This window comes from Psammomys obesus, unplaced genomic scaffold (genome assembly GCF_907164565.1).
Source record: "Psammomys obesus unplaced genomic scaffold, mPsaObe1.curated_primary_1811, whole genome shotgun sequence".
Lineage (NCBI taxonomy): Eukaryota > Metazoa > Chordata > Mammalia > Rodentia > Muridae > Psammomys > Psammomys obesus.
Window position 1 is genome coordinate 8,298,957 of NW_026586589.1, and position 26,790 is coordinate 8,325,746.

General features: G+C 49.1%; 1 protein-coding gene across 2 annotated transcripts; it reads left to right on the top strand.

Moving 5' to 3' along the window:
* The first annotated feature begins 1,333 nt into the window (after positions 1 to 1,333).
* Positions 1,334 to 25,285, top strand: Ggt7 (gamma-glutamyltransferase 7). Of its 2 annotated transcripts, none has more exons than XM_055602354.1 (15): positions 1,334 to 1,547; positions 10,007 to 10,242; positions 10,476 to 10,627; positions 11,782 to 11,899; positions 13,109 to 13,176; positions 13,384 to 13,457; positions 13,764 to 13,960; positions 15,510 to 15,597; positions 17,136 to 17,263; positions 17,424 to 17,512; positions 20,332 to 20,481; positions 20,601 to 20,718; positions 21,185 to 21,322; positions 22,580 to 22,679; positions 24,548 to 25,285. In XM_055602354.1, the coding sequence occupies exons 1-15, from the start codon at positions 1,379 to 1,381 to the stop codon at positions 24,709 to 24,711; spliced, it is 1,989 nt and encodes a 662-aa protein (XP_055458329.1). In that variant the 5' UTR covers positions 1,334 to 1,378; the 3' UTR covers positions 24,712 to 25,285. The 2 variants fall into 2 exon arrangements, with proteins under 2 accessions (XP_055458329.1, XP_055458330.1); XM_055602355.1 differs by having other exon boundaries at positions 1,337 to 1,547; positions 22,580 to 22,672; positions 24,548 to 24,687.
* Positions 25,286 to 26,790: the final 1,505 nt, after the last annotated feature.

Sequence of the window (26,790 nt, forward strand, 5' to 3'; positions counted from 1 at the left end):
GAGGGAATCACGGAAACAGTGGTCCATACAGACCTCACTAATAATATAAGAACCTCTATGTGAAGAAGAAAGCACATACAATTTTGCCAATTGACATGAAGACCATCACTCCTTACTCCCACCTCCAGTACGTAGCTCTGACCCGCCCGCCCTTCTCTTGCAACTGTTCGCTAGCTACTGCTGCCCCCTGCTGTCTACCAGTGGCATTGCGGCTCCTTCACCCCAGGGGCTGGGAAGGGAAGAGATCCTGTGTACGCAAGGCTTCACCAGCCCTATCTATCTCTCCTTCTGTGGACTGAGCGGTGGAAGTTTGCACTCATGACTTTGATTCTTGAATCTAGGAGAGAAGTTCCAGAGAGGGGCCTGGCAGCACCTAGCGTGCAGAAATGTGTTTTCATCCTTACATTTCCTTTCTCTTCCTCTTTTTCTTCTTCCTCCTCCTGATGATGGATGTCAAACCCCGACAACAGGCAAGCACTCTAGCAAAGACTTACTTGCTAAGCCCCCGATCTTATCCATTTATCCTTCCCATCCCACTCCACGGCTCCACCACACTGCAGTTACTTCTTTTACTTTAGCTAGAACCACAACAAGAGCTCTTTAAAATGCCAAAGAAACACTAAGGTTCTAAGGACCGTGTTCTGACCTGCTAAATGCCGTTTCCTCCACTGGAATCTGAGCGTTAGCTTCTGAAGAGCCTAAAGCTGGGGTGGGCCAACCTCCCATGTCGATACATCAGGGCGGTTCCAGGAGTTGGGGCTTAGAAGAGAAGCATGATCAATCTGGGGACGCAGAAAGGGATGTGAAATGGAAAGAGAGGTTCAAGAGGGGTCTGCAGATGAAAAAGCAGTCGGGATGAAGTAGGGGTTGGGGATTTAAAAGGAATCTAGGGGTGGGATGAAGTCAGGGCTGTAAGTCAAAGACAAGTCTTAGGGTCCGAAAAGTAGCCCGAAATGGGTTGGGGGAGTAGTCTGAGATCAGAGGAGAATCTCGGTGCCCACAAAGAAGTTTGGGGTCCAAGAAGCAAGCGGTCAGGAAAAGATCGGGCGTCGATGAGGAGTTTGCGATCAGCGCACGGAATCTGAGAGGGATTCAGACTGGAAAGAGGAAGGGCCAGAGACTGCATGAGGAGCCCAGAGTAGCGTCTTCTCCCTGGCAACCTTCCACCGCCCTCCGGGCGCCCATCCTCCAGCACCTGCGTGCAGGCTGCAAGCGGTTGACTTTAGGCAGGCGGGGGCGAGTCAGGCTAGGACACTGCTGAGGGTGGGGGCGCCCCCTCCCGGCTGTCCAGGAGCTCAGACCCCGCCCTCCGCCCTCACACCCCCCCTCTCCACAGCCACTTCCGGCAGGCGCTGCGCTGCTGGGGGTTAGGGCGAGGATGGCGGCAGAGAACGAGGCTAGCCAGGAGAGCGCTCTAGGCGCCTACTCGCCAGTGGACTACATGAGCATCACCAGCTTCCCGCGGCTGCCCGAGGATGAGCCAGCGCCTGCGGCCCCGCTGAGGGGCCGCAAAGACGAGGACGCCTTCCTGGGAGACCCGGATACCGGTGAGGCCCTCTGGCCCCATCCCCGCCCCGCCTTGGGGGGTGGGGGTGGGGGTCCCTTCCCTCCTCCTCCTGTTCGGAGCGTCCACTTCCAGTCTCCCTTCTCCTTCATTCATCCTCTTCATCCTGGACCTCTTTCCTTCTCCCTCGGCGCTATTAACTGTGTGGTGGGGAAAGGGGTATTTTTGCCTCAGAGGCGTAGGATGCGACGTGGGAGAGGATGCAAGGACTGCAGTAGGAGGGATTATGATTACCTTTTAGGAGGAACCTATTGAGAAGGAAGGGATGCTGGAAGCGAGAGCCTGAAGAACAGCTGTGGTCACCTCGTAAAGGCTTCTCTCTAGCCACAGAGGACGGGATAGAAGAAACCAAGCCAGCGACTGCAGCAGGAGGGATGAGTCTAGATTCTAAGGAGAACTTCACCACAGCCAGGGATTATGGGAAGCAGAAAGTCCAGAAAAGAGCTGAGAATCTATCTCTCCATGTCCAGAGAGGGGTATAGAAAATATGATTCCCCTCTGTCTGGGGATTCTGGGTATTGGGAGAAAAGGGAATGGACAGCATGACCTCTCAGAGTCCTTGGGGACTACAGTGTCTTCACTGTTCTGTGAATTACCGTACCCCTTCCAGAGATGTTGATCTGGCCCGGATGTTAGTCAGGCCGGTAGGAGCTTCTGGTCAGCAGCAAGATCTGTTCCCCAGGAAGCAGTCTCCAATTTTTACTGCAGAAACTGAAGAAGATGAGGGTCAGGGAAGGAAGCAGGACTTGGGAGAGAGAAAGAGCTGAGGGCCAAGAGCTTAGTATTCCTTCCCTTGTGCTATCTCTCCTACCCATGTGGCCCAGCTCTATACTCCCCTCCATTCTGTATCCTGCATCCCTCTGCCCCCTTTCCTTCAACGTCACTTCCTGGCATTAGAGCACTTTCTGCCTCCCTCTCCGACTTCCTCCTGATGGTGCCTACATTTGGGCTTTACCCCTTTCCGTACTGGAGGAGGCTGCTTCTCTGGCCCAGCTCTTTCTAGTCTGGCTCCGCCGTTGTCACTCCTGGCCTGGCTGGCAGCTGGCAATTCTCTCCCACTTTCTGGTCATATGGTTCTGACCAGCGGGTTCCACCAACCTGACTGGATCACACTTTACCTGGGATGGGAATGAGAATGGGGTGTGGAGACTTTGGGTCCTCAAATGTCAGAGCTGCCCATCAAAACGAGTTTTCTTGGGGGAGAAGCCTTGGCAGTAGAAGGGATAATGTGGGGAAAGTATGTCTTGGTGGGACCAGCCTTCTGGTCATTTATTGATACCAGCCATCTGGTTAATCCCACTTTTCTATTCAGAGATCAAGACTAGCACTTGGACTGGGCCTTAATTTTCCATCTGTTTTAAATAACAGAGCAGACCCTTTGACCTTTCCCCTCCTGGCCCCTTGTTAAAACCATTGCTTTATAAAAAGCCTGCAGCTATTTATTTGGGCAGTGATGTAATGACTAATGCCTACAAGGCCTAGGGGCAGGGATTGTGGCTTTTTAATTATTATTATTCATAATCTTTTCTCTAGCACTCAGCAAAGCGTTGGGTACTCGGTAAGTAAGTGTTGAGTGAATAGATGAAAAAGAGAAGACGCCAGGCTGAAATAATGACAGGGAATGGAGTTCCCAAAGCTCGGGAATGCCTTGGGGGATTTCAGTGTAGGCTGTGTCCTGACACGTATGGCAATTCAACAGAGAGGGGCTAAGTATAACTCAGTGGTAGAACACTTCAGAAATTTAGCCTAGACTGTGGTTCCCTGAGCTCATGGGAACTTAAACCTTATCACAAGAGTGTACAGCAGGGTCCCCAGGACTTGCGTGGAGAGCCGCAAGTGTGAGCATCTTGACGCCACAGCGCCTCTCTCGGTGCAGCTAGCCTGGCTTGTAGGCTAACATGACCTTCTACATTCTCAACCTAGTAGTGCCACCTACCGACACTATCCCATCTTCTTTGCCAGGACCTTGGTTGTGCCTGGCTAGGTCTCCAGAATCAAGTGCCAGGCATCTCACGTCAGGCCCCAGAACAAAGAGTGCTAGCCAGTGGCCACTTGGAAACACTTTTGTCCCCTTTCTTCCACATGGACACCACATGAGCCTTCCCCTCCCAGGCATTAGCCTCCGGGTAGCCTGCAGACGCTCAGCCTTCGACATTCTATGCTGAACTCAGCATGCCTTCCCCACACGATTCCCTTTGTCCAGTGCTCTTCTCGGTGAGTGGCACTGCCTTTCAGTCAGCATCCAAAGTAGATGCCCAGAAGCTGCCTTCGGGTCTCTCCCTGTTCTTCTCACTTTTAAAATGTGACCTGGTTTCTATGTCCTTCCTCCTGAGAATCTCCCAAACTCCACCTCACCAGCACCACTCTCAACTAAGCTGCTCACCGTTCATACCTGTGTGACTCCTAGCTGTACTTCCTGCCACCTCAGTACACTTATCACTCTGCACTTCTGGTCACGTCACTCCCAAGTTCAGAAATCTCCCTGTAAGAGAGTTCAAGGCCAGCCTAGGATGTATTATAACCTGTTTTTGAAAAACATGGAGGAGAAAGAAAATTAAATATTTTTAACAGCTACCTTCAGACAGCAACTTCTTTGTCTCATAAATTCAGGATAATCAAAATTAAACCTACCTTTCTCCAAAAGCATGCTGGGTTATTGTTTGTTTAATTGGTTGTTTCATTTTTGTTTTCTTTTGAGATTAAAATCTTACTCTGTAGCTCAGGCTAGACTAGAATTCACTGTGTAGCCGAGGCTGTCCTGGAATGTACTATTGTAACCCATACTGGCCTCAAACTTGTTGTAGCCCTGGTGTGGGGGGATTGCAGGTTTGAGCCACAATGCCTGTCTCTCATAAACATTTTTTTCTTCTGGTCCCAAGCCAATCCTTTCCCAGTAAGTCACTCGTGCTTTTAGCAATGGGATTATTGTCCTTCCGTGTATGCAGGGTGCATGTCATGTCATGTACTCAAGAACCTGTCCCCCTCCCCCCGTTTTTTATATTTTGCTTCTCGGTATATAATTTTGCTAAATAAATGGGTAACTTGATATGCTGTTTGAATAATCATAAATAAATCTAGTTGTAGTGGGGCCATATTATTTTCATTTTAAGTCATTCTATCTCATTGGAGAAAACAAATTGATAGGCAAGTATCTGGAAATAAAAAGTAAACTTATCTAGTAAGGTTGGATTTTTTTCCTAGTTTGCTTCCCCAGGCCCCTCATGTATCCCAGGCAAAGTTGCTCTCCCGATGCTTCTGCCCCTTCTTTCCAGGTACAGGGGTCACAGATGTCTGCCACTACACTCACCTAGCTTATTAGATTGGAAATAGCTGCCACAAGGGGCAATAGAAACGAGGCTACCAAGTGACACAGAATCCCCTTTCTCCCACGTATTCATGCATGGCCTTAGACAGGCGGTACCACTTAGCTCGGTTTCTTTATCTGTAAAGTGAGGAAAGTGGAGCCTGGCTCAGGGGGTCGTAAAAATACCTAGTGTATCATCAGCATGAATAAACACAAGCCCTTGCTGCCTTAGCGTGTGGACCTTAGTTCAAATCTCCAGAACCCATCCGAAAAGCAAAGCATGACGACACTTCCACAGTGAGAGGGGAGATGGAGACAGGACCCCAGCAGCACACGGGCCAGCTAGCCTGGTCCACACAGCTGTAAGCAAGAGACTGTCTCAAGCCATATGGAAGACCAGGACTGATACCCAAGGCTGTCCTCCAACTTCCAAACATGCTCTTACATACACGAACATGCATGTCTGTGAACACACATCAGATACCCGTACATCCCACACACACATACATACCTCATACAATAGGTAAATAAAAGTTCAAAACCCCTTCCTGCCCTTCTTTTGATGCTTTTAAGGTTCTAGGAGGGTTTTGAATCCACAGCCGATATTTCATATTTGTTTAATGAATTCTCATTTACAGACTGCCAGTAATAATGTTGAGGTTTAGAGGCAAGCATGGCTATCTAAGGGAGACCCCCAAGAAAACAAACTTTTCAAAGTGTTTTCTTATTTTATGTGTGTGGGTGGTTTTGCCTGCATGTGTGTGCACCACATGCAAGAGGTGTAGAAGAGGCTAGAAGAGGGCTTCGAACTCCCCGGAGCTGGAGTTACAGACCCTTGTGAACCTCCATGTGGGTGCTGGAAAGCAAGCCAGGACTTCCAGAAGAGCAGTCGGTGTTCTGAACCGCGGGGCCACCTCTCCAGCCAGCCTATCTAGCTTTTTTGTAAAAAATAAAAAGTTAAAAACGGGGCATCAGACACACATATGGTGCACAGATGTACATGCAGGCAAAACACACACACACATAAAATTACAATAAAAATAATTTAAAAAGCAAAAGACGTAAGAAGCAAATTACATGTTATTTGCTTAATGTAAAAACAAAATGAAAGAGTGAAAAAAAAGTAAAAGTCCTCTTCTCTGGAACTCACTCTGTAGACCAGGCTGCCTGCCTCTGCCTCCTGAGTCCTGGGATTAAAGGCATGTGCCACCATGCCTGGCCTTTTTTTTTTTTAAGATTTTATTTTTATCCTTAATTATATGTATGTGTGGGTGTCTTCATGTGGGTACAGTGCCCGCAGAGGCCAGAGGTGGGTGCCCTGGAACAGGAGTTGTGACTCACCCAGCATAGGTGCTGGGAACTGAACTCCAGGTCTCAGCGAGACCTGCACACGCTCTTAGCCATGGAGCCAGTTGTCCAGTCTCACCCTCCAATTCTTTTTGTTAGTGATTTTGAAGACAGAGTCTTTCTGTTATGAAGCTCTGGCTGACCTGGAACTCAGTGTGTAAACCAGGCTAGCTTTGAACTCATAGATCCACTTGCTTCTACCTCCCCAATACTGGGATTAAAGGTGTGCACGACCACACCCTGTCACCCTCTAGTTCTTATCTCTGTGCAGTTTTTACTCTTTATTTCAAAATATATATGTTAAAAATGTTAATGGCATACAAATGCTGAAGAGATAGCTCAAGCAGAGACTCACATTAAAACAAACAAACAAACAAACCCCCCAAACCTGGGTGTGGTGCCAGTGAACAAGCACCAAGCTTGATACCCTGAGTTCAATACCAGGATCCACACGGTAGAAGGAGAGAACAAACTCCTACAGGTTGTCTTCTGAGCTCCTCATGTGGGCATGTGCGTACACTTACACACACACACACACACACACACACACACACACACACACACACTGAAGACAAAGAAAGCAAATGAGAAAGAAAAATCTTTAAAAAAAAAAAAAAAAAGCCAGGCATGATGATATGTATGAAGCCCATGTAAAAAGGAATAGGGCTGCCGAGGTGGCTCAGTGGGTAGAAGCACTTGCCACGCAGGCCTGACGGCTTGAATTCGATCCAGCGAACCCATAAAAGGCCAGACAAGGTAGCTGCCATCTCCAGACAGGAGGCGGTGACAGCAGAATGTCTGGGAGTTTGCCGGCCGTCTAGCTCAGGGTCTGAAAAGCAGCAGAGACAAGAAGAGGGACTGTGCCCTTAACAAGGTCAAAGAAGAGAAACAGCCCCAGAAAACTGTCTCTGACCATCAGAAGTGCTGCATCACACACACAATTCCTGTCTGCCTTCTGTCTATGTCTCTCTGTCTTTATCTCTAGTTGTCTCTCTGTGTCTGACACACACACACACACACACACACACACGATAATAAAGTTAAAACTTTTTTAAAGGAAAATAAGTCAGACATGGGGCCTCACACCCATACTCACACCCATACTCACAGTACTCAGGAGGCAAAGACAGGCAGGTTGCCTCAAGTTGGAGGCCAGCCTGGGCTACTTAGAAAGTTCAAAGTCAGCTAGGGCTGCCTGTCTCACAAACACACACACACACAAAGTAAATAATAATGTTATTAAAATTTCTTTTCAATCAAAACATTTATTTACCTAATTCCTATCTAAAGTGTCTTTTCTAAAACAGACCACTGTAAATGCATTTTAATAATTTTTACACACATCATTATTTTATTTGTGTATGCGATTTAAAAACATTTATTTATTTATTTTGGGTTTTTTGAGACTGGGTTTCTTTGGTGTAGCCCTGACTGTCCTGCAACACTGTCTGTAGACAGGGCTGGCCTTGAACTCTGAGATCTGCCTGCTTCTATTCCTCCCCTCCCCCAAGTGCTGGGATTAAAGGCATGTACAACCACTGCCCGGCTGTGGTGTGGTGTCTTATTTACATAAAAGAAGGAGGTGTGAGTCATGGAGGTCCTTAAGCACCAAGTCAAAGAGCTTAGGTTTTTATCAAGTAAACATGAAAAATATGACAATCAAAATTTAATGTTATAATTCAAATGTTTAAACTTATAAGAACTCATTGTGTTACACGTCATCCTCTTATTCCCTTGTTCACAAATATCTAGAACTTTTTGGTCACTGGGGTATGGGTTCAAGGATAATAACACCCAGAGGAGAGGACTGTGGGCATTTCACTGCTGCCCAAGGAGGCCAGAGCAAAACGTGGGCTGTTCCTCCATCACCCTCTACCTCATCCCTTGAGACAGTTCAGCGCTGAACCAGCAGCTGGCCTTTTTGGCTAGACTGGCTGAGGAGTTAGCTCTCAGGATCCCCCGTTTCTGTCTCACAGTGCCCGGCTTACAGGTGTGCACAGGAGTTTACATGGGTAGAAAAGGAAATGACCTTCTGCCTCCATCATTACATGGAATCCCGCTGCATTGTCAGGATGAGGAAGGGTGAGGCCCATGGCTAGAAGTGACTTGTCCATAGGTGGCGTTCAACTCTCCGTCACCTCCATTCTTATTTTCCTGTTCTGCACACAGCAGCCAGAGGGATCATTTGAAAACACAAAACAGATGGTGTCTTAGTCAGTGTTCTATTGCTGTGAAGAGACACCATGACCATGGCAACCCTTATAAAGGAAAGCATTTAATTGGGGCTGGCTTACAGGTTCAGAGGTTTTACTCGTTATCTTCACGGCCAGGAGCATGGCAGCAGCAGGCAGGCAGACATGGTGCTGGAGAAGTAGCCGAGAGCTCTCCATCTGGGTCCACAGGCAACAGGAAGAGAGACGCTGGGCCTGGCATGGGTTTTTGAAAGCTCAAAGCCCACCCTCAGTGACACACTTCCTCCAGCAAGGCCACACCACCTAATCCTTTCAAACAGGGCCATTCCCTGATGACTAAGCTTTCAAATATATGAGCCTTTGGGGGCCATTCTTACTCAGACCACCACAGATGGTGTCACCGTCTTACCGCTCTCTAGTGGTCCGAGTTCTCCATGGCCACAGGACCAGCCTCCGCCCTGCTGTTCGTTTCTGTCTCTTTTGCTGCCGCACCAGAGCCGCTAGACCTTGGCTTCTTTCAACCGCCAAACTCGTTGCTACATTAGGGCTTTTGAACCTGCTGCTCTCTCTTCCTGGAACACTCTGTACATTAACTCCTTGTTCTCTGCCGGTGGCAGCTCTTTCTTATCCCTTCATTCTCAGCTCAAGAGTCCTTTCCTCACCAGACTCTTCCCTGATTTTCCTAGTAAGCGGTCCCCCTTCCCGCTTCACATTTCATTTCATGCTCTGGTGTGATTGTGTGTGTGCGCGCGTGTGTGAGTGAGTGTGTGTGTGTTTGTGCATGTGAGTGTGTCTGGGTGTTAGTGCGTGCTTACAGATGAGAGCATATATGGAGACCATAGTAGAGCCTTGGGCATCTTCCTTTATTGCTCTCAGCCTTGACAGTCTCTCACTGAACCGGAAGTTTTTGGGCTGGATTGGCCGAGGAGCTGGCTTTCAGACCCCCTTCCCCTCCCTCCGTCTCTGCCCCACAGTGGTGTCAGAGCACTATTTTAGGTGGGTGCTGAGGAGTTGGGTCCTTATGCCTGCAGAACGAGTGCTCATACCTTAGCTCCCCAGCCCCTCGTGCTTCTTAAAACAGCTGCCACAACTTGTTCATTTTCTCTTCCTCCATTGGCCTGAGAACTTCTGCAAAGGTGGCAGTGAGCTGCTCCAGCACAGGGCCAGACATATAGTAGGCGTCTGTCTACTGGACGAATGAACGAATGAATGCGTGGAGCGAGGATGGTTGGTAGTTGCCTCCTTGTCCTGGAGACTGGTACCCAGCCAGGACAGGATAAGGGTTTCCGGGGGAGGCTGAACATCCTCACACTCCTGGCTGTTCTCAGCCCTGGGTACCAGTCTCAGGGAACCTGTGCTGGGTATTTACCAGAGGCGGGAATTCAGCCTTTCAGCCGACCAGTTTAAGGTCTTTGTCCCCCTGAGGACTGATTTCCTAAAGGTCCTAAGGTGTGTTGGAGTGGAGGAAAACTGAGCCTGTGCGGAGCAGTGCGGTGATGGGCGGGGCGAGGGGAGCAGTGTGGACCGCCCTGCCGCCCTGAGGGCTGGGCTGCAGGGCCGGGTGGGAGGCTGCCAGACCCACACCCAGCCGCTCCACAGACCCGGACTCCTTCCTGAAGTCCGCCCGGCTACAGCGCCTGCCTTCCTCATCCTCCGAGATGGGCAGCCAGGACGGGTCACCACTTCGGGAGACACGCAAGGACCCATTCTCAGCTGCGGCCGCTGAGTGCTCCTGCCGCCAGGACGGGCTCACGGTCATCGTCACCGCCTGCCTCACTTTCGCCACGGGTGTCACCGTGGCGCTGGTCATGCAGATCTACTTCGGGGATCCCCAGGTGAGGGGAGCGGATGGGCAAGAGGGAACTTGGGAGAAGGGGGTGATGGGAATTGAATGGCTGGGTGGCAGGAGGGCTGCTAGGACATGGGAAGGGAAGAGGTGACTTGAGAGAGCAGGGTCCCGAAGGAAAAGGCTCTGAGAATCCGGACGACATGAAAGCCGAGGTTCTGGGTTAATGGAGGTGCTTGCCGGTGGTGGTGGGCCCTGCTAGTCCCCTTCTCTTGCTCCTAGATCTTCCAGCAGGGTGCTGTGGTGACGGATGCCTCCCGTTGCACGGCGCTGGGCATGGAGGTGCTCAGTAAACAGGGCTCGTCCGTGGATGCAGCTGTGGCAGCGGCCTTGTGTTTGGGGATTGTGGCTCCACACAGTTCAGGCCTGGGCGGGTAAGGAACTGGGTAAGGACCCGGTGGAGGCCTGGGTCCCTCAGGCCTACTTCTTGTCTCCTGGTCTGTGGGCCTGGCTGCAGGTTTCTCTCAGTCTGAGCTTAAGGTAAAGGTAGGCCCCACACTCCTTGCGTTTTTTTTCTCTTTCAATATCCAGTTTCACCCTTTTTCTCCCTGGTTGAGTCAGAACCACGGACCATATGGAAGATATGGAGGTGTGTTCAGAAGTGTTCATGGTTTTCCACCAGGAGAGAAGCTCTGTGATGTATAAAATGAGGTGCTCAGGAAGCAACGGGGCATCAGTCAAGGCACTGATGCGCCAACTTCTAGGCTTACAAATCCTTGATGAAAACCATGGACCTTGTCCACAGAAAATACACCCAAGACTTGTACTTCTTAAAACCAAGGCTACAAATTGGACACTCCAAAGCCAAACCCAGCACCTAGGCTGATTTGATTTGCACATTTAAAACTTAAAAAAAAAAAAAAAGGTTGCTGTTGTCAAAATAGTGATGGTTTTCATTGGAAAGGCCACCCCAAGCCCCCATTTCCTTGAAGCTGAGCAGAGCGCCTCCCACCGTGGATCAGGGTACTACTGACCGCTACGCTGTAGCCCCGGCCACTTGGTTAGTTAACTACGCTGCTTTCCTTCTTTGTCACTTGGCTGCACACATTTCACTCTGTCCACCCCTGTCTCAGATGGAAATATGCCGCAGCAAAGGAACAAGCTGACTAAAATCATTCTCTTGGTAGGCCCAACCCTCCAGCCTCTACCAAAGAAATTCCCCTTTTGGCCTCACAGGGCTTATCCTTACATAATCCAGGCCTGGTGGAAGGGGAGGGTACGGTAAGTGGGCAGGTGCAGGAAGCTGGCCCGAGTCCAGCTCTGGGCCAGGGAGGGCCTGTTCCCCAAGTCTCTGCATTTTTCTTAATCAGGGATTAAAGTCTCCAGTAACCCGGCTTCCCTACCCCCTGGATTTTACCCTTTGTGGGATGGCTCAGTTTCTCAATTCCTGCTGGGGAGGGGGCTCCAATAGCTGGCCCAAAGTGGCGGACAGCCTACAGCCTCCAACAGGGGATTAAGGGAGTGGCAGTTTAATCTTTCCGAAGGTTGCTGGGTTCCCAACACTTTCTGCCTTCCGTGTCTTTCCCAGTGGGGGTGTGATGCTGGTACACGATATCCGGCGAAACGAGAGCCACCTAATTGACTTCCGGGAGTCCGCACCAGGGGCCCTCAGGGAAGAGGCTCTGCAGAGATCCTGGGATACCAAGGTGGGGGCCCTGGTGAGAAGAGCAGGTCCAGGGGGAGGGAGAGGTCGGCCTTCATTCCCTTCTGCTAACCTGAGCATTGATTTGCTACATATTTACTATGGGATGGTAAAATGCATTGAGCAAAAGGCTCTTAGGCTATGTAAGAACAGGCAGCTTACCCTCCCCCAGTGTGAAATAATGAGCCAGGGTAATGGCATGTGTCACTAAGCCTGACAACCCCAGTTTGATCTCCAGGACCCACAGTAGAAAGAGAGGACAGATTCCCACAAGGTCACCTCTGATCTATGCACACCCATTGCATGGTCTATGCACATACTCATCTACACAAACTAATTCATCCATTAATTGTAATTTTAAAATTTAAAGTTAAATGAACAAAAAAAAAAAAATCGGATGACTGATAACAGGTAACACCGCAGCATCTTACTTCTCTGGCAGTTTCGCCTGTCTGGAATAAAGTATAAGGCCACCTTTGTGTACCCTGAGAGATCACTCTGTTATTGCCTTAAAACTCATCTGTCTCAGCCAGGGATGGGGGGTGGCGCGCACCTGTGATCACAGCACTTGGGAGGCAGAGACAGGCTGGATCCCTGAGTTCAAGGCCAGCCTGGGCTACACAGAGAAACCCTTCCTTGCAAAACCGAAGCAAACAAACTCCTCTCTCTCACTCTAAGCCTGATGACTATGACTTTCCCAGGCTGTGTCATATTGGGAGAAAGAAATGCTAGAGGCAAACTCACTATTGAGAGCAAAGGAGAAAAACAGAGTAACTTGGGAGAGTAGGTATTTAGTGTCATGGCAAAAACCAAACCCACCCCTGAGTTATCACAGGTCAAGCTATGGTGGCATGAAGATGAACTGGCTAAACCGAGGTCCTTTGTTCCTCACTTAAAAAGACACAAGAGTGCCCATTACCCAATGTGAACCAATTTTGCCTAGACTGATTGTGCGCTGCCTCTTGAAAGGGTTTGCTTAATTTATGAAATCCATCAACTACGGGAGACAAAGATCCTTCTGCATTTGCATATAAGAAGTCAGGGATGGGGGAGAGGTACCCATTGGGGAAAGCTTGCCCTTCTCCTGGGATACTTGGCCTATGTCTCTCCCCTGTGCCAGCCACTCCTGGCTTGGGGCTCTGCGGAGTTCAGCCCAGCCCCCCCCTTCCAGTGACCTGGTCTCCTCTCTCCCTCGCCTGCCCGCCTCGCCCAGCCTGGGCTCTTGGTGGGGGTCCCCGGAATGGTGAAAGGGCTACATGAAGCTCATCAGCTCTATGGCAGGTAAAGATCACCCCTGGGGACCAGGGGTCTCTGCCCACATCCGTCCTTGGGTGGCCTTTCCCTGTCCTGGATTCTTTCCTCCCCGACTCCCCTTCCTAATATCCCCTTCCCTTGCCAGGATTCTCCTTCCCAGGAACCCCCCTTTCCCCAGGACCCCTCCTCCTCCCCCCAGGACATCCTCCACCCCCTGCTCTCCGGCCCCCTCAGGCTGCCCTGGTCCCAAGTCCTGGCCTTCGCAGCAGCTGTGGCCCAAGATGGCTTCAACGTGACCCATGATCTAGGTCAGTGGGGCCTGGAGGTAGGGGGGAAGGTACAAGGCTAATGGGAGGCCTTTGAGATTCGGGCCCCAAGCAAAGGGGTTCTTTTTTCCAGTGTGCATCTCAGATTTCTCCCCATCCCACTCTGACCTGGAGGCAGCCTCCAGCAAGAGGATCTGGGAAGAGCCTGTATATCCCCACCGCCCCCTCCTCCCCATGACAGGCTTCTGGGGAGTCAGAGCTCTCAGGGCCGGTCACTTAGCCCTCATCCACCCCACCTATCAAGTCCCGTCTTGGCACCACCCACCCAGCCTCTCAACCTCCCCGCAGCCCATGCCTTGGCCGAGCAGCTGCCTCCCAATGCCTCTGGCCGCTTCCTGGAGACGTTTCTGCCGTTGGGCCACCCGCCTTTGCCTGGCTCCCTGCTGCGACGGCCCGATCTGGCCGAGGTGCTGGGTCTACTCGGCCTCTCTGGCCCAGCCGCCTTCTACAGTGGTGGCAACCTCACACTGGAGATGGTGGCCGAGGTGAGTGGGGCAGTGGGAAGATGGGGCATGCGCACTTGACTACAGCAGAGGTGCCATCCTCCTCCTTTCTCCTCTACGTAGTTTCTGGTGGCGTGTCATAAACAAAAGTAACCTCTGGCAGTAGATATGGCGTCCATGGTTGTGAAGGACAAGAAGCCTCGCCTGTTGTGTGACATGGAGTACACAGGGAGAGATGTTCTGGCATGGGAGGGAGCAGCTGGGTTTCTCAGGGCTAGTGCCAGCTGTGCAGGGCTTGGGCCTGGTGCAAACACAGCATCGGTCTCAGTTCCCCTGGGCCTAGACTCTTCCCTGCTCTGTCTGGGATTTTCCAAGAACTGATGGTAATATTGACTTAGGAGACTGATGCAGGAGGGCACCCTAACTCCAAAGAGGCCTAGTTCAGGGCAATAATGGGTACTGAGAATATTATCAAAGGAAGGTGCAAGAGCAGGTACTCAGACCAATTGAGTTGTACTGTGCCGTGGGGACATTTCTAAGCCTCTGTCATACTGGGGAGATTACATAGGTGTGCCATTCAGCCATGAAGTACATTCTCTGCACCAGTCACTGTTTTTTCTTAGTCTGCCAGACACATGAATATATATTAGCCAAGAAATTCAATGAGTAGCTCACTGGGGGCAGATAAGTCAAAAGTTTTACTGGAAAAAAAAAAAAAAGATAGTTGTAATACTAATTTCAAATTGGCATGGGGCTAGAGAAATGACTCAGTAGTGAGAACTAGCTGCTCTTCCAGAGGACCAGGTTTGCTTCCCAGCATCTGAATAGGCTTACAACTGTCTGGAACTCCCGTTCCAAGGGAATATGATGCCCTCTTCTGGCCTTCATGGGTACTGCATGCACACAGTGCACAGACCTACCTACAGACAAATACCCATACTCAAAAAAGAATAAAACTATTTAAGATTATTTTTAAAGCACTGTCAATGAGTGTGATGCTGGAATGGAGTGAACACATTGATCTGTGCAGGGTTGGTGCACTGGTCAGGAAAGAGTGCTCACTTATGTTTAATAGGGTCAGTCCTGCCAAGGTCATTCAGAGCTCGTAGTTTTGTAGTAGCCTTACTGTTGGGAGGAGGGCCATCCTAAGGCTCAAATCTAGGGCCTTGAGCATACTAGACAAACACTCTGCCACTGAGCTCTACCCCCAGCTCTTAGTGTCTTTAACTGGTTGTAGTGAAATATCAAATTATTATTATTATTAATGGGACAGGGTTTCTCTTTGTAGCCTTGGCTGTCCTGAAACTCACTCTGTAGGCCGAGCTGGCCTCTAACTCAGAGATCCACTTGCCACTGCCTCCCAAGTACTGGGGTTAAAGACGTGAGCCTCCACCGCCTGGCTAGTTTTGATGAGTCTTAGATATGCATTATTTCCTCTGCCTCCTTTTTCCTTAGGCTGAGGGGATCCCTAAAGAACACGGTGGTGGGTACCTGGGGACCAGAGTTGTGAACAGGTTGTCTGGATGTGATTGGAACATGTGTCGTGGCCGTGTGGGCTCACTGTGATGGATGGTCCTTCTCTCCCCTCCAGGCTCAGCATGCGGGGGGTGTCATAACTGAAGAGGACTTCAGCAACTATAGCAGCCTCATGGAGAAGCCTGTGTGTGGAGTGTACAGAGGTGACCTCTCCCCCAGCTCCCAAGGGTCCCCACTCAGGAGAAACTTTTCAGTACATGGCCACATCTTTTGTGGCCTGGAAACTGCTCTCCATGTCACAGGAGCTAAACTGAGGCTATGAGCTCCCTAAGAAGCCCAACTGTTGGAACAAGCCAGAGCCAGCCACCTTCTAAAATAACCATGGGGTCCGTTACCCTAGTGGTCAGGGTGTGGGGGTCACCTGGCCAGCGTTTGAGACCTGGAAGTTTGGGGCTCTGGATGTGGCTTTTCCTCTTGTTGTTTGGGGGCTTGTTATTTATTTGGTTGTTTTTTTATAGTGTTGGGAACTGAGCCCCATTGCTGAGCTACATCCTAGGTTGTCTTCATTTGGGTTCAGTATTGTTCCCCTCTCATTGACTGTGCTTCCTAAGGATTTGTCAGACCAAAGTCCATCTAAGGGCAGAATAAATCCCTTAAGGCAATCACACACTTGCCCCTCACTCACAGTAGAAGACAGCTGAGACTTAGTTAGGAATGGAACAACTCAGAAACCAACCAGAAATTTAGAAATCCAAGCCTTTGGCATGCGTGCAGTTTATGACCACTTACCCCCAAGATGTTGGGGTCTAGGCCCCTTGGGAGTTCTTATGTTCATGCCTCTATGGGAAGGACAGGTTACCTCAAACCCTGGGTGAGGCGTCCTCTGAGTTCATGTTCTCAGGCTCCCGTCTTCCTGACTCCTCATCCAGCAGTAGAAGAAAGAATGTAGCTTTGGAGTCAGGGAGGCCTTGGTGATTATCAGTGGTATCTCTTGCCTTGGGCTTCCCACTCTGAGTCTTAGTTCCCTCCTTAAAATGGAGACAGTAATAGTGTCCACATCTCAGGGTGCCCATGAGCACTTGATGAGATAACAGCGGAAGTTGCCTTGAGCACAGTGGACACTGAATACAGGTTGGGTTTTTTGTTTTCCCTTCCCAGGCTGGGTTGTCTCCACAGTCCAGTACCTTGAGCCTATAATCTTGGCCCGGTTGCTTCTTATGCCTCAGTTTCTGTCAGTGTTCCATGCCTCCAGTATTGGTATTATTCTTTTAATGTCCGACCATTGAACAACTGAGTAGGCTCCTGCTCCCTGGAAGTTTCAGGCTGAGTGGAACCATCAGGGCTGTTGAACAGTCCCTGTGCTGTGGGAGGGATGGAAGGAACACTGTAGCAAACCAGGATTCTGTAGACATGTGGTCACCTGTCCCTGCTTTGCCAGTGACCCGCAATGTGGCTCCCAGCAAGTCACAGATTTAGTATGTGTGCTGAGTACAGCCCAGCTCTTAAGTCTTCGTTTTCTCCTATGGCAGAGAAGGCGGAAGACCAGTGCCTGACTCCAGTTTGGCTCTGCCTTTGGCCAGCATGTGGACTTCAGTGGGTCCCTTTGCCTCTCTTAGTGGTCCCTCTCCTCATCTCATAAGGGCTAGCACCCTGTGTGCGATGACGGGATGTGCATATGAGAAGTGCTGATGAAGATGAATTGACCTCTCTCCTGCCATCTGGTCATTTCCTATCCTTTCAGGCCACCTGGTTCTCAGTCCCCCACCCCCACACACCGGCCCAGCCCTCATCAGTGCTCTCAACATCCTAGAGGGCTTCAACCTTACCAGCCTGGTATCCCGTGAGCAGGCACTTCACTGGGTAGCAGAGGTAAGGCCCACTTTTCCATCTCATCCGGACTTGGGGACACTAGCAATGGGGAAGTTCCTCCTTGGAGCAGGACTAAAACACCTTTGAGTTCGGAGGCTCCCCCAAGTGGGGTGCTGGGAGGGGCCTGGCAGCCTTTCCCACAACCCTGCTATGTTTTCAGACCCTGAAGATTGCATTGGCCCTGGCTAGCAGACTGGGAGATCCTGTCTATGACTCTACCATCACTGAGAGCATGGAGGACATGCTCAGGTTTGTCCTGCCGTACGTGGGTAGAGCAGAAATGTGGGTACATGTGGGAGAAGGGAATGGGCAGAAAGCTCTTCAAGTCTCAAGTCCCTTCTAGATGGACCCTACCTCAGTGTGACATAGGTCCCTCTGGCTGCATCACCTTCCCTGTCTGCAGAGCAAGTTGGTCATCTGCTTATGAGCTTTCTGTGCACTTAACCTATGTGGACACAACTGTCCTCCACATTGAGTAGCAAGGGAAAGCCTGGCAGCAACAAAATATTCTCCATGTAAATGCTGGAGGTGACGGGGATTTCAGTGGGTCTGTCTTGGCCAGCAGCACAGCAGTGAAAATATACCGTGGAGGCTGCCTCCGTTAGACCTCCACTTTAACATTTGCTAGCTGTCATTCTGGGAACGTAGTTTAAACTCACAAAGTCTGTTTCCACAAGGAGCCTGGCAGTATCATATCCACTCTGTGAGGTTTTGATGACAAGAACATGTAACTAGATTTTAAGAGCAAGAGCATTTAGCACATTAACTGGGAACACAGCAAATGTGCAGCAAATGCAACTTATTTATTTTTCTCAAATGCAATTTATCATTATTAATTGGCCATAAAAGTAAGAGTGGGTCGATTGGCTGCTACTGAACCTGACTTAGAGTCTAGCTCCTGGAAAATCAGAAGCCAAAAATACGGTTAATGTAAATTTGTATTGTTACTCAAACACCACTCTGAATTAAATTGTAAGCAACTTGTAATTTAAAAGCAAAAAGATGGTGATTGGGAGGTTTTGGAGAGAGGGATGCAGAGCTGCAGATAGTAGAAATAAACTCAAGAGGTCTCCGGCATAGCATAGTGACTATAGTTCATGACAAGCTAGTAAATTTTGATAACTGCAGACTGTCACAGTTGTTAGTTAGCTAGATTTGACAATTCCTCTGTGTGTATCTACCTCTCAAAACATGATTCTGCTGGCTCATGCCTATAATTCCAGCATGCAGGAGGATTACCATAATTTCAAGGTCAGCTGAGGCTACCTAGTAAGTTTCAGGCCAACCTCAGCTAGAGTGTGAGCAGCTATATATGAAATACATTTATTTGTACCTGTCAGTTTAAAACTATGAGACTGGGATATAGCTCAGTAGGTAAACTTACTTTCAGCACATGAATGGGGACCTGAGTTTGAATCCCCAGAACCCATATAAAAACCTGGCATGGCTGTCTGTAATTCTAGTAACCTCTGAAGAGAAAGGTGGGAGATGGAGATAGCCTTCCTGGAAGCTAGCCTGGGACATGCAGTGGACAAAACAGCAGAGGGCCTGCCTCAAACAAAGTGAAGAGTGAGGACAGACATCCATGACTGTCCTCTAACCTCCACAGGTACATCATGTCACGTGTACATCAAAGGCCGGCTTGTGCCTTCATGCACACAAGTATGCACTCACGCATATACATCCACACAGAGGTCCGTGTACAAACACACACCATAACAAAAGTTATTATCATTCTGGGCCCCAGAATTCTGGAGGCAGAGGCAGGCAGGTCTGTGACTTTAAAGCCAGCCTGGTCTACACAGTGAGCACCAGGCCAGTCAGGGCTAGAAAGAGAGATGGTGTCTCAAAAAACAAAATCAAAAATTAATTTTAATTTATCAAAACAGGGCAAAAAGAAGAACAATGAAAACTAGTGAACAGCAAAGCAGCAAGGACGAGGGGTGAAAACCAAGCTTCTCCCACCCACCGAAGTCCTGTAGCTCACTCTGGGAGGTCCTTCAGCCTTTTTGGTTGAAAACTAAATGAATGCCTTCGGTTACCCTTGCCAACTTATCATTTCCTGAGCTGTACAAATAACCCAACACACAGCGATTAGCAGTGATAATGGAGAACTCCTCAGCCAGGCTTCCAGCCTGCAAACCTAGCTCTAAAACATGCCTGCCTTTACATATGCAGCTGTTTCGGCAGTAAACAGTTATTGAGGGATTACCATGAACAGAAAAAAAACAAAACAAACAAACAAAAAAAAACCCAACCCTAATAACAGATAAAAATCCCCATATACAAAAATCTTTTCTCAACTAAAACACTGCAGCTTTTTCTCCCTCCTCCCCCTCTTCCTCCTCTTTTTCCTCCTCCTCCTTGGGGATAGAATCCTGTGACATAGCCAGGCCTGGCCTGGAACCCTGTGCAGTCTAGCACTTAAAGTCTTCCACCTCTGCCTCCCAAATGCCGAGATTACAATCATGCACCAACACTCTGGATTCCAACTCAATGTTTTTCTAAAACTTTATCTTATTTATGATTTTATGATGATGCGTGTGTAGAGGTCAGGAGTCAGAGGTCAACTTTATGGAGCCAGTTCTTTACCTTTATGTGGTTTCTGGGGATTGAACTCAGGTGGTCAGGCTTGCAGAGAGCACCTCTAGCAAGCTGTGCCGTCTCATAGGCCCTCTCTAACTAAATTCTTAATGAGCCTTAGTTCCAAACTACAAACATTAGGCCAAATCAGTCAAGCTTGTTTATTCCAAACAAGTATCTGCAGAGAATCTACCAGGCCCAGACATTTCCTTAGAAAGGAATAGAGCCAAATAACTGTGACTCTTGATTGGGACATTAAGTAAAACAAAAGGCTGGCTCTAATTCTGAATAACACCTAAATAAACTGGTCCCGTTCGGTCGCTATTTTCTGAGTGTTTGCTCTGTGTTAGCAGTGTGATCTGCCTCTGTAAGGCTTAATGTTCCAGTGGAGAAGGCAGATTTAGCCAAGCAGTCTCACAGCGTCGCAGAAAGGTGGGAAGCAGTGACAGCTGTTGTGTGCTCATTCTTCTACCTCCCCCTTTCAGCAAGGTGGAGGCTGCCAACTTCCGGGGCCATATCAGTGACTCTCAGGCAGCCCCTGCCCCTCTCCTGCCTGTCTATGAGCTGGATGGGGCTCCCACAACTGCCCAGGTGCTGATCATGGGCCCTGATGACTTCATTGTGGCCGCGGTCAGGTATGTCAGCTCAGGCTTAGAACCAGCATCAAGACATCATCCCAGGCAGGATGGAAGGAGGGGCTGGGTGGAGGCGAAGGCAGCCACAAGACTCACTAAACCTCATGTCTACCCCCCAGCTCCCTGAACCGGCCTTTTGGAAGTGGCCTCCTCACTCCCTCTGGGATCCTTCTCAACAGCCAGATGCTAGACTTCTCCTGGCCCAACAGGACTGCTAACCACTCCGCACCTAGCCTGGTAGGGTCTTGCGTCTGACACTGGAGATGTAAGATTACAGAGTGCTGGGCTAATGATGCTCAGAGCTGATGCTCAGCGCTGTGACTGGACACCAAAGAGGGACCAAGAGGCGGAACTCAAGTATTACCGTCCACTTGGAGACCAGCACTTCCGCCCCTGCAAGCTTCCTATAGGGCAAAGACATAGAGATGGTCCGTTGCCATTGTCACTGTCCTCGCTGCCATTCTTCTTGGTTCTGTCTCTTCCCTTCCCATCCACACCAGCATGGTTTCATTTTTCATTGGCTCCTAGCACTCTAGTTTTGCTGGAACACATCCTCTTTTACAGACAGCACCTTGTTGCCATCCCCACAGGCCAAACTTGTGGACCATGTAGAGGAGAAGCTGTGGCATAGGTAGTGGGCTGGTCCTTCCCCTGCATCGATCCGCTCCACATCTCCCTTTCCATCCCTGCCCTCGGGCAACAGGAGAACTCGGTACAGCCAGGGAAGCGGCCCCTCTCTTTCCTGCTTCCCACTGTGGTCCGACCAGCAGAAGGACTCTGTGGGACCTACCTCGCTCTGGGGGCCAACGGAGCTGCCCGAGGCCTCAGTGGCCTGACCCAGGTGAGAGGTACTCCATTATGGATCTTTCATAGTCAGGAGCCATGCTGTGACCTGGTCTGCAGATGTCCCACACACCTCTGGGTTGTTTTCCCCCCCTTTCCAGCAATCAAGGGCCTACTGCATTGTGCCGGGCCTATGCTGGGCACAGACGTGTGGTGCTGGGCTTCATAGCAAAAGTGGGCCCCTAAGATCTCTGTCTCCATGACTTTTAGGGAAAATTGCAAGGCCAGTAGAATTAAGAAGTAATTTAACATCTGTCTGTCTGCGTTCCATAAGCCTCAAGTCCCATCATCCCCTGTTCTGTATCTGAATAGACCACCGGTCCCCTGTAGGGTCTTATTTTGAAAGGAAGGTCCTGCTACTATCCAGGATACCTTGAGACTGTTCTGTGAGTGCCTTGAGCACCCGACACACACCAGGCTCATATTTTGACAGGTGATGAGCTAACTCTGGAATCCCATGAATTCGGCCTAAGTGCTGCCAGTCTTCAACTGTGTGGTGCTGAGGAAATCACTTAGCCTCTCTTGAGCCTTCATATCCTCGTCTGTGAAGTGAATTAAAGTAGCAAACATCACAGTCCTTACTAAGTGCTAGAGTGGTGTGTGTGTGAGAGAGAGAGGTGTGTGTGATGTGTATCTAATATGTGTGTGTGTGTGAGTGTGAGAGAGGTCTGTGTGTGAGTGTGTGTGTACAGGTGTGTGTATTTGTGTGTGTGTGTATGTGTGTGTGTGATATAATGTGTGTTGTGTGTATGTTAACTCCTTTAATTTCCTCAACTTTGGGAAGAAGATGTTTCGAGTTTATAGGAAAAGGAAGCTCAGGGAGGTTAAGAAGCTGGCTCAAGTTCATTCAGCTGTAGCACTGGAGAGGAAGTTGAGTTTCCAGAGTCTATCCAGGTCTAACCACTGAGCTGAAAGTATCCACATTATTCCCTGAACCACCCTTTCCAGCCTGCCTTATTGGGAGAGAAGGGAAGGAGGCCCTGGGCTAGATTATAGAAGTCTAATGTTAGTAGAGGCTCTACCTTAAACTCTAAAAGGTAGTCACATTCTCTCTCTGGCTCTCAGATTCCTTCTCTGTAAAATGGGGACAGTTACCATAGGTCACTTGTCTCCAGGGCTGTTGCTAGACTTAGATGATACACCCAGTGTGAGCTTTCTAAAGACTAAAAGGTTTGGGTCAAGGATGAGAGCAATGGAGTCTTGAATCATTGTTTCTGGAACACCTCTGATGTTTTTGCTCCTTGCCTGCGCACAGGTTCTACTGAATGTCCTGACCCTGAACCGGAACCTGAGTGACAGTCTGGCCCGAGGCCGCCTCCACCCAGACCTGCAGTCCAACCTCCTGCAGGTGGACAGTGAGTACACAGCAGGTTCCTGTAGGATGGGCACAGGGACTGATGGAGAAGGGCTCTTCCCAAGGTTCTCCTGCCTCGACCATCACTAACTTCCTTTTTGTGAAGGTTTTGGGGGTTTCCCCTGACAAATTCTTGTAGGACCAACGTAAGATCTGGGGATTGAGACCATCTTGGCATTTCCTGACTTTGTGACGTTAGGAAATCCATGTCTCAACTCTTGAGATTTTATTTCTCCTCTATAAAATGAGATACAGTATCTTTATGTGAACTTCTTCCATTCATGAGTATATGATGAGCAACTATGTGCCAAGCGTCATGCCAGCTCTGAGGCAGTCCTGCACTTATGGGCAGGTGGGAAAAATAATCAGGAAATGTGAGATAGCAAAGGAAAAGCTCAGCCACAGCATCAGAGCAGGGTGTTATAATGGGACGTACAGGGACAGGGAAGTTTCTCTGTGGTGACATCTAAGGTGAGATCTGAAGAGTTAGAAAGCCCCTGCCATGTCAAAAACTGGGGCAGAGCTTTGTACACTAAGAGAACGAATGCAGAGAACTCAGAGCAGGATGGGGCTTCATGGTTTTTGAGAAATAAAAAGAGACTAATGTTTCTGGTAAGATCAGAGAGAAGAGCAGGGACCAAATCATGGACCTCAGGGCTTTGGGGTGAGGACACAGAGTTGCCCCGAACTAAAAAAGCTCCACTTTGGGCACAGCTTAGTTTTATAAATAGGAAAACGTTGCACTTTTGAGTAGTTCTTATTTCAGTGTACTCTGCTAGTTCAAAGAGGATCCAGAACTGATTGAGACAGTCCTTGCCTTGTCCGCATCATCACTATTTTTCAGATAAAGAAGCTCACGGAGGTTATAAACTTGTCAAAAATCTACCAGCAAATGGCTTTGGGAGGCTTCCCAGCAGAGGTGGCGACTGGCTGGGACTTGAATTAGGAGTGGGGATTAGACACGTAGGGATGATAAGTGACTCTCCGGACAGGAGGAACAATCTGTGAAAGACCCCAAAAGGAAGGTGTTGGAGACCAGCTGTTTCCCACACTTCAGAATTTACCTGGCAGCTTTGTGACTTCGCCAGCTCTGCATCACTCTGCATAGTCTCTGCAGATACACCCCTTCTTCCTAAGCACAGCTGGGACATGGAGCCTTATGATCACGAACAGGAAAGTGACACCACTGACAATAAGTAGACGACGAGTAGTTATTTAAAAATCAAATATATTTAGGTTACAGTTAGATAGTGTCATCTACAGAAGGCCCGGAGGACCACTCTCACTGTTTGAGAAGTTCAGGAAATGTTAGAGAGCAGACTGAAACTTGATCCTTCCCATAATCAAAAGGACAAAAAGTGAACCACAAAGGAAATAGATTTCTAATGTGATTATTTAATGCTAGTCAATAATATGAAATTTTCTAGTGGCCAGGCGTGGTGGTACATGCCTTTAATTTCAGCACTCAGGGAGGCAGAGGCTGGTGGATCTCTGTGAGTTCAAGGTCAGCCTGGTCTACAGAGTGAGTTCCAGGACAGCCAAGGCTACATAATAGAGAGACCCTGTCTCAAAAAACAAAAGCCCCAAGCAAAACGAAATGGAGCAAGAATGCCTGCTTCCTATTGATCACTGACTGTATGCAAGGCTTCAAGCAGTGTCTCCTTTTAATTCCTGTGAGAGGTTTATATAGTAGGTTCCCTGTAGCCCCCCATTGTGTGCACAAGGACAATGAGGCTCACAGAAGGAAAGCAGTTTATGCAAAGTCATACAGTTCCTGCTGTTGAGTCAACCAAGACCATGACTCAGATCTGATTGTGAGGTCCCTGAGTCAGTGATCTAATGCATGTGTGCTGTGGGGATGGTTTTCAGGTGAGTTCACTGAGGAAGAGATCGAGTTCCTGGAGGCCAGGGGTCACCATGTGGAGAAGGTAGATGTCTTATCCTGGGTCCACGGCAGTCGGAGAACCAACAACTTCATCATCGGTGTGAAGGACCCTCGGAGCCCAGATGCAGCTGGAGCCACCATCCTGTAGAGCATTGGGGTGGGCGGGATCTCTGCTCCCCGCCTTTGCATGTTCCCAGAGTCCCTCTTTCTCCCAGGTTTGGTCTCAGGGGGACCCCATGGATGCCTCAGATCAGGGGCCAGAGGGGATGCTTAGCAAACCCTGTAACTGGAACATTCTCCAACTGGAGGCCTTTGGTGGTAATGGTGACGTCAGTGTCCATGACCAGGCAGGCAGGACCTTGAGGAGTCAGATTGTCTGTCTGTCTCTTCTCCTCTCAGCCATGCTGTCCTTGAGCTTAGGGATGTGCTTGCAAACCCTTCTCAAGGGTCTCACAACCCCACACCTTCAGACTGGTCTGACCAAGGCCCTGTCTTTCAGCTCTCTGTTCCTGTACCTGGCCCCATTTCTTAAGTGACTAGGATTTTATTTTTAAATTGGCCATGATAGGGAGAGGCAATCCTCCCCTTCCACCAGGTTGAGGCAGGGGCCTTGCATCTGAAGGTCCCCAGGCAGACGGGTGGGGGTGGGTATCAGCTCAGGGGCTTCCATTTGCAAAGGGGAATTAAAGAAAGAATATTGCTTAACCACGACTCTGGCTTGATTTCTGTTTAACTTTTGTAGTACTTACTCTCTCATTGCTCTGACAGAATACCTGACAGGATGCAGCTTAAGGGAGAAAAGGCTTACTCTGGCCTGCAGTTAGAGGGGCTCTAGTCCGTCAGGCAGGGACAGCATGGTGACAGAACAGCTCCTAGCTATGGCAGGGGAGCTTGCTCACACCTGGGCAGTCCAGGAGGCAGAGACAAGACAGGAAGGAAGGGTCAGTAATTAAACCTGAAGCCTTATTCTCCAGAGACCCTCTTCCTCCAGGGGAGGAACCCCAGGAGTTCTGTAACTTCAGAGAATGTCAAAGCATGCCCAGCTAGGGGCCAAGAATTGAAACATATGGGGTTGGAAGTGGGAGTGAGAAGGGAGACCTTGGATCACCCTATCTCAGAAGCCCATGACACCAAGCAACCAGGAACCAAGCGGTTCCAGGGGTTGTGTTTCCAAAACTTGAATAATGAGCATAAGCTAACCTACTCTTTATCACAAACCTCATGAGCCAGGTGTGAATACTTCTCTCACCTTTTTGGTGGAATATGGGCAAAAAGTTGTTGAAACGACTTTTCCAAAGTTTCTTACCTAGTAAACGGAATAACTTGGGTACAGCCTCAGGGGGTCCAACCTCAGGATGTCTGACTCTACAGCTTATGTCCTTAACCAATTTCGCAACTACTGGTCAAGCTATTTGTTAAGGACAATATTTCACATGACAAGTGCTTTTCATAGGTAACGTCATTTGTACATGCAGTGTTAGTTATTTTCTATTGTTGTGACAAAAGAGCCTGGCCAAGACATCTTAAAAAGAGAGACTTTAATTGGGCTTGTGGTTTCAGAGGCTTAGAGTCCATGATGATGACGCACCAACAGAGGGCTGGAGCAGCAGCTGAGAGCTCACATCTCCATTTACAGGTAAGAGACAGAGAGAGCATTGGGAACTGCCCACGCCCAGTGACACACCTCCTCCAAAAAGGCCACACTGAATCCTTCCCAAAGAGTTCCACCAAATGGAGACTAAGCATTCACACAAATGAGCACACGGGTCATTCACATTCAAACTGTCGCGTGTCCATCTTGTTATCCACTGTATTTCAGGCGCTAGACTTCAGCCCTAAACAAGACGTACATTAGGTAAGTAGAGAAACATGGAGGTGGCTTAGCGGTTACAGCACCTCCCCCAGCATGCCCAAAGCCCTGGGTTCAGGCTCCACCACCATTAAATATAAAACGAACGAACAGGAACGAGTGGTACAGATAAGTAAGGTGCAGTGTTGTCACGATAAGCTCTATAGTATGTCTTGTGTATGTTACAGATGTAGCAATTATTCAGATATCAAATATTTCAGAAATATATCATATAGTTGATCGATCCCCCTAAAGAACTCACTTTCCAAAAGTAACACTGTCAATAATTTAGCACACGTTCCTCCAACTTTCTTTTATGTGCACTCTTATAGGTTATGTTTAAATAGTAAAAATGGAACTATACCTTCACCATTGCCA

Bases quoted from the DNA above. Each gene is read 5' to 3' on its own strand.
- Ggt7 (XM_055602354.1), top strand. From the start codon at position 1,379: ATGGCGGCAGAGAACGAGGCTAGCCAGGAGAGCGCTCTAGGCGCCTAC. The intron at 1,548-10,006 runs GTGAGGCCCTCT...GCCGCTCCACAG, and splicing joins CCTGGGAGACCCGGATACCG to ACCCGGACTCCTTCCTGAAG. The intron at 20,719-21,184 runs GTAGGGTCTTGC...CTCGGGCAACAG, and splicing joins ACCACTCCGCACCTAGCCTG to GAGAACTCGGTACAGCCAGG.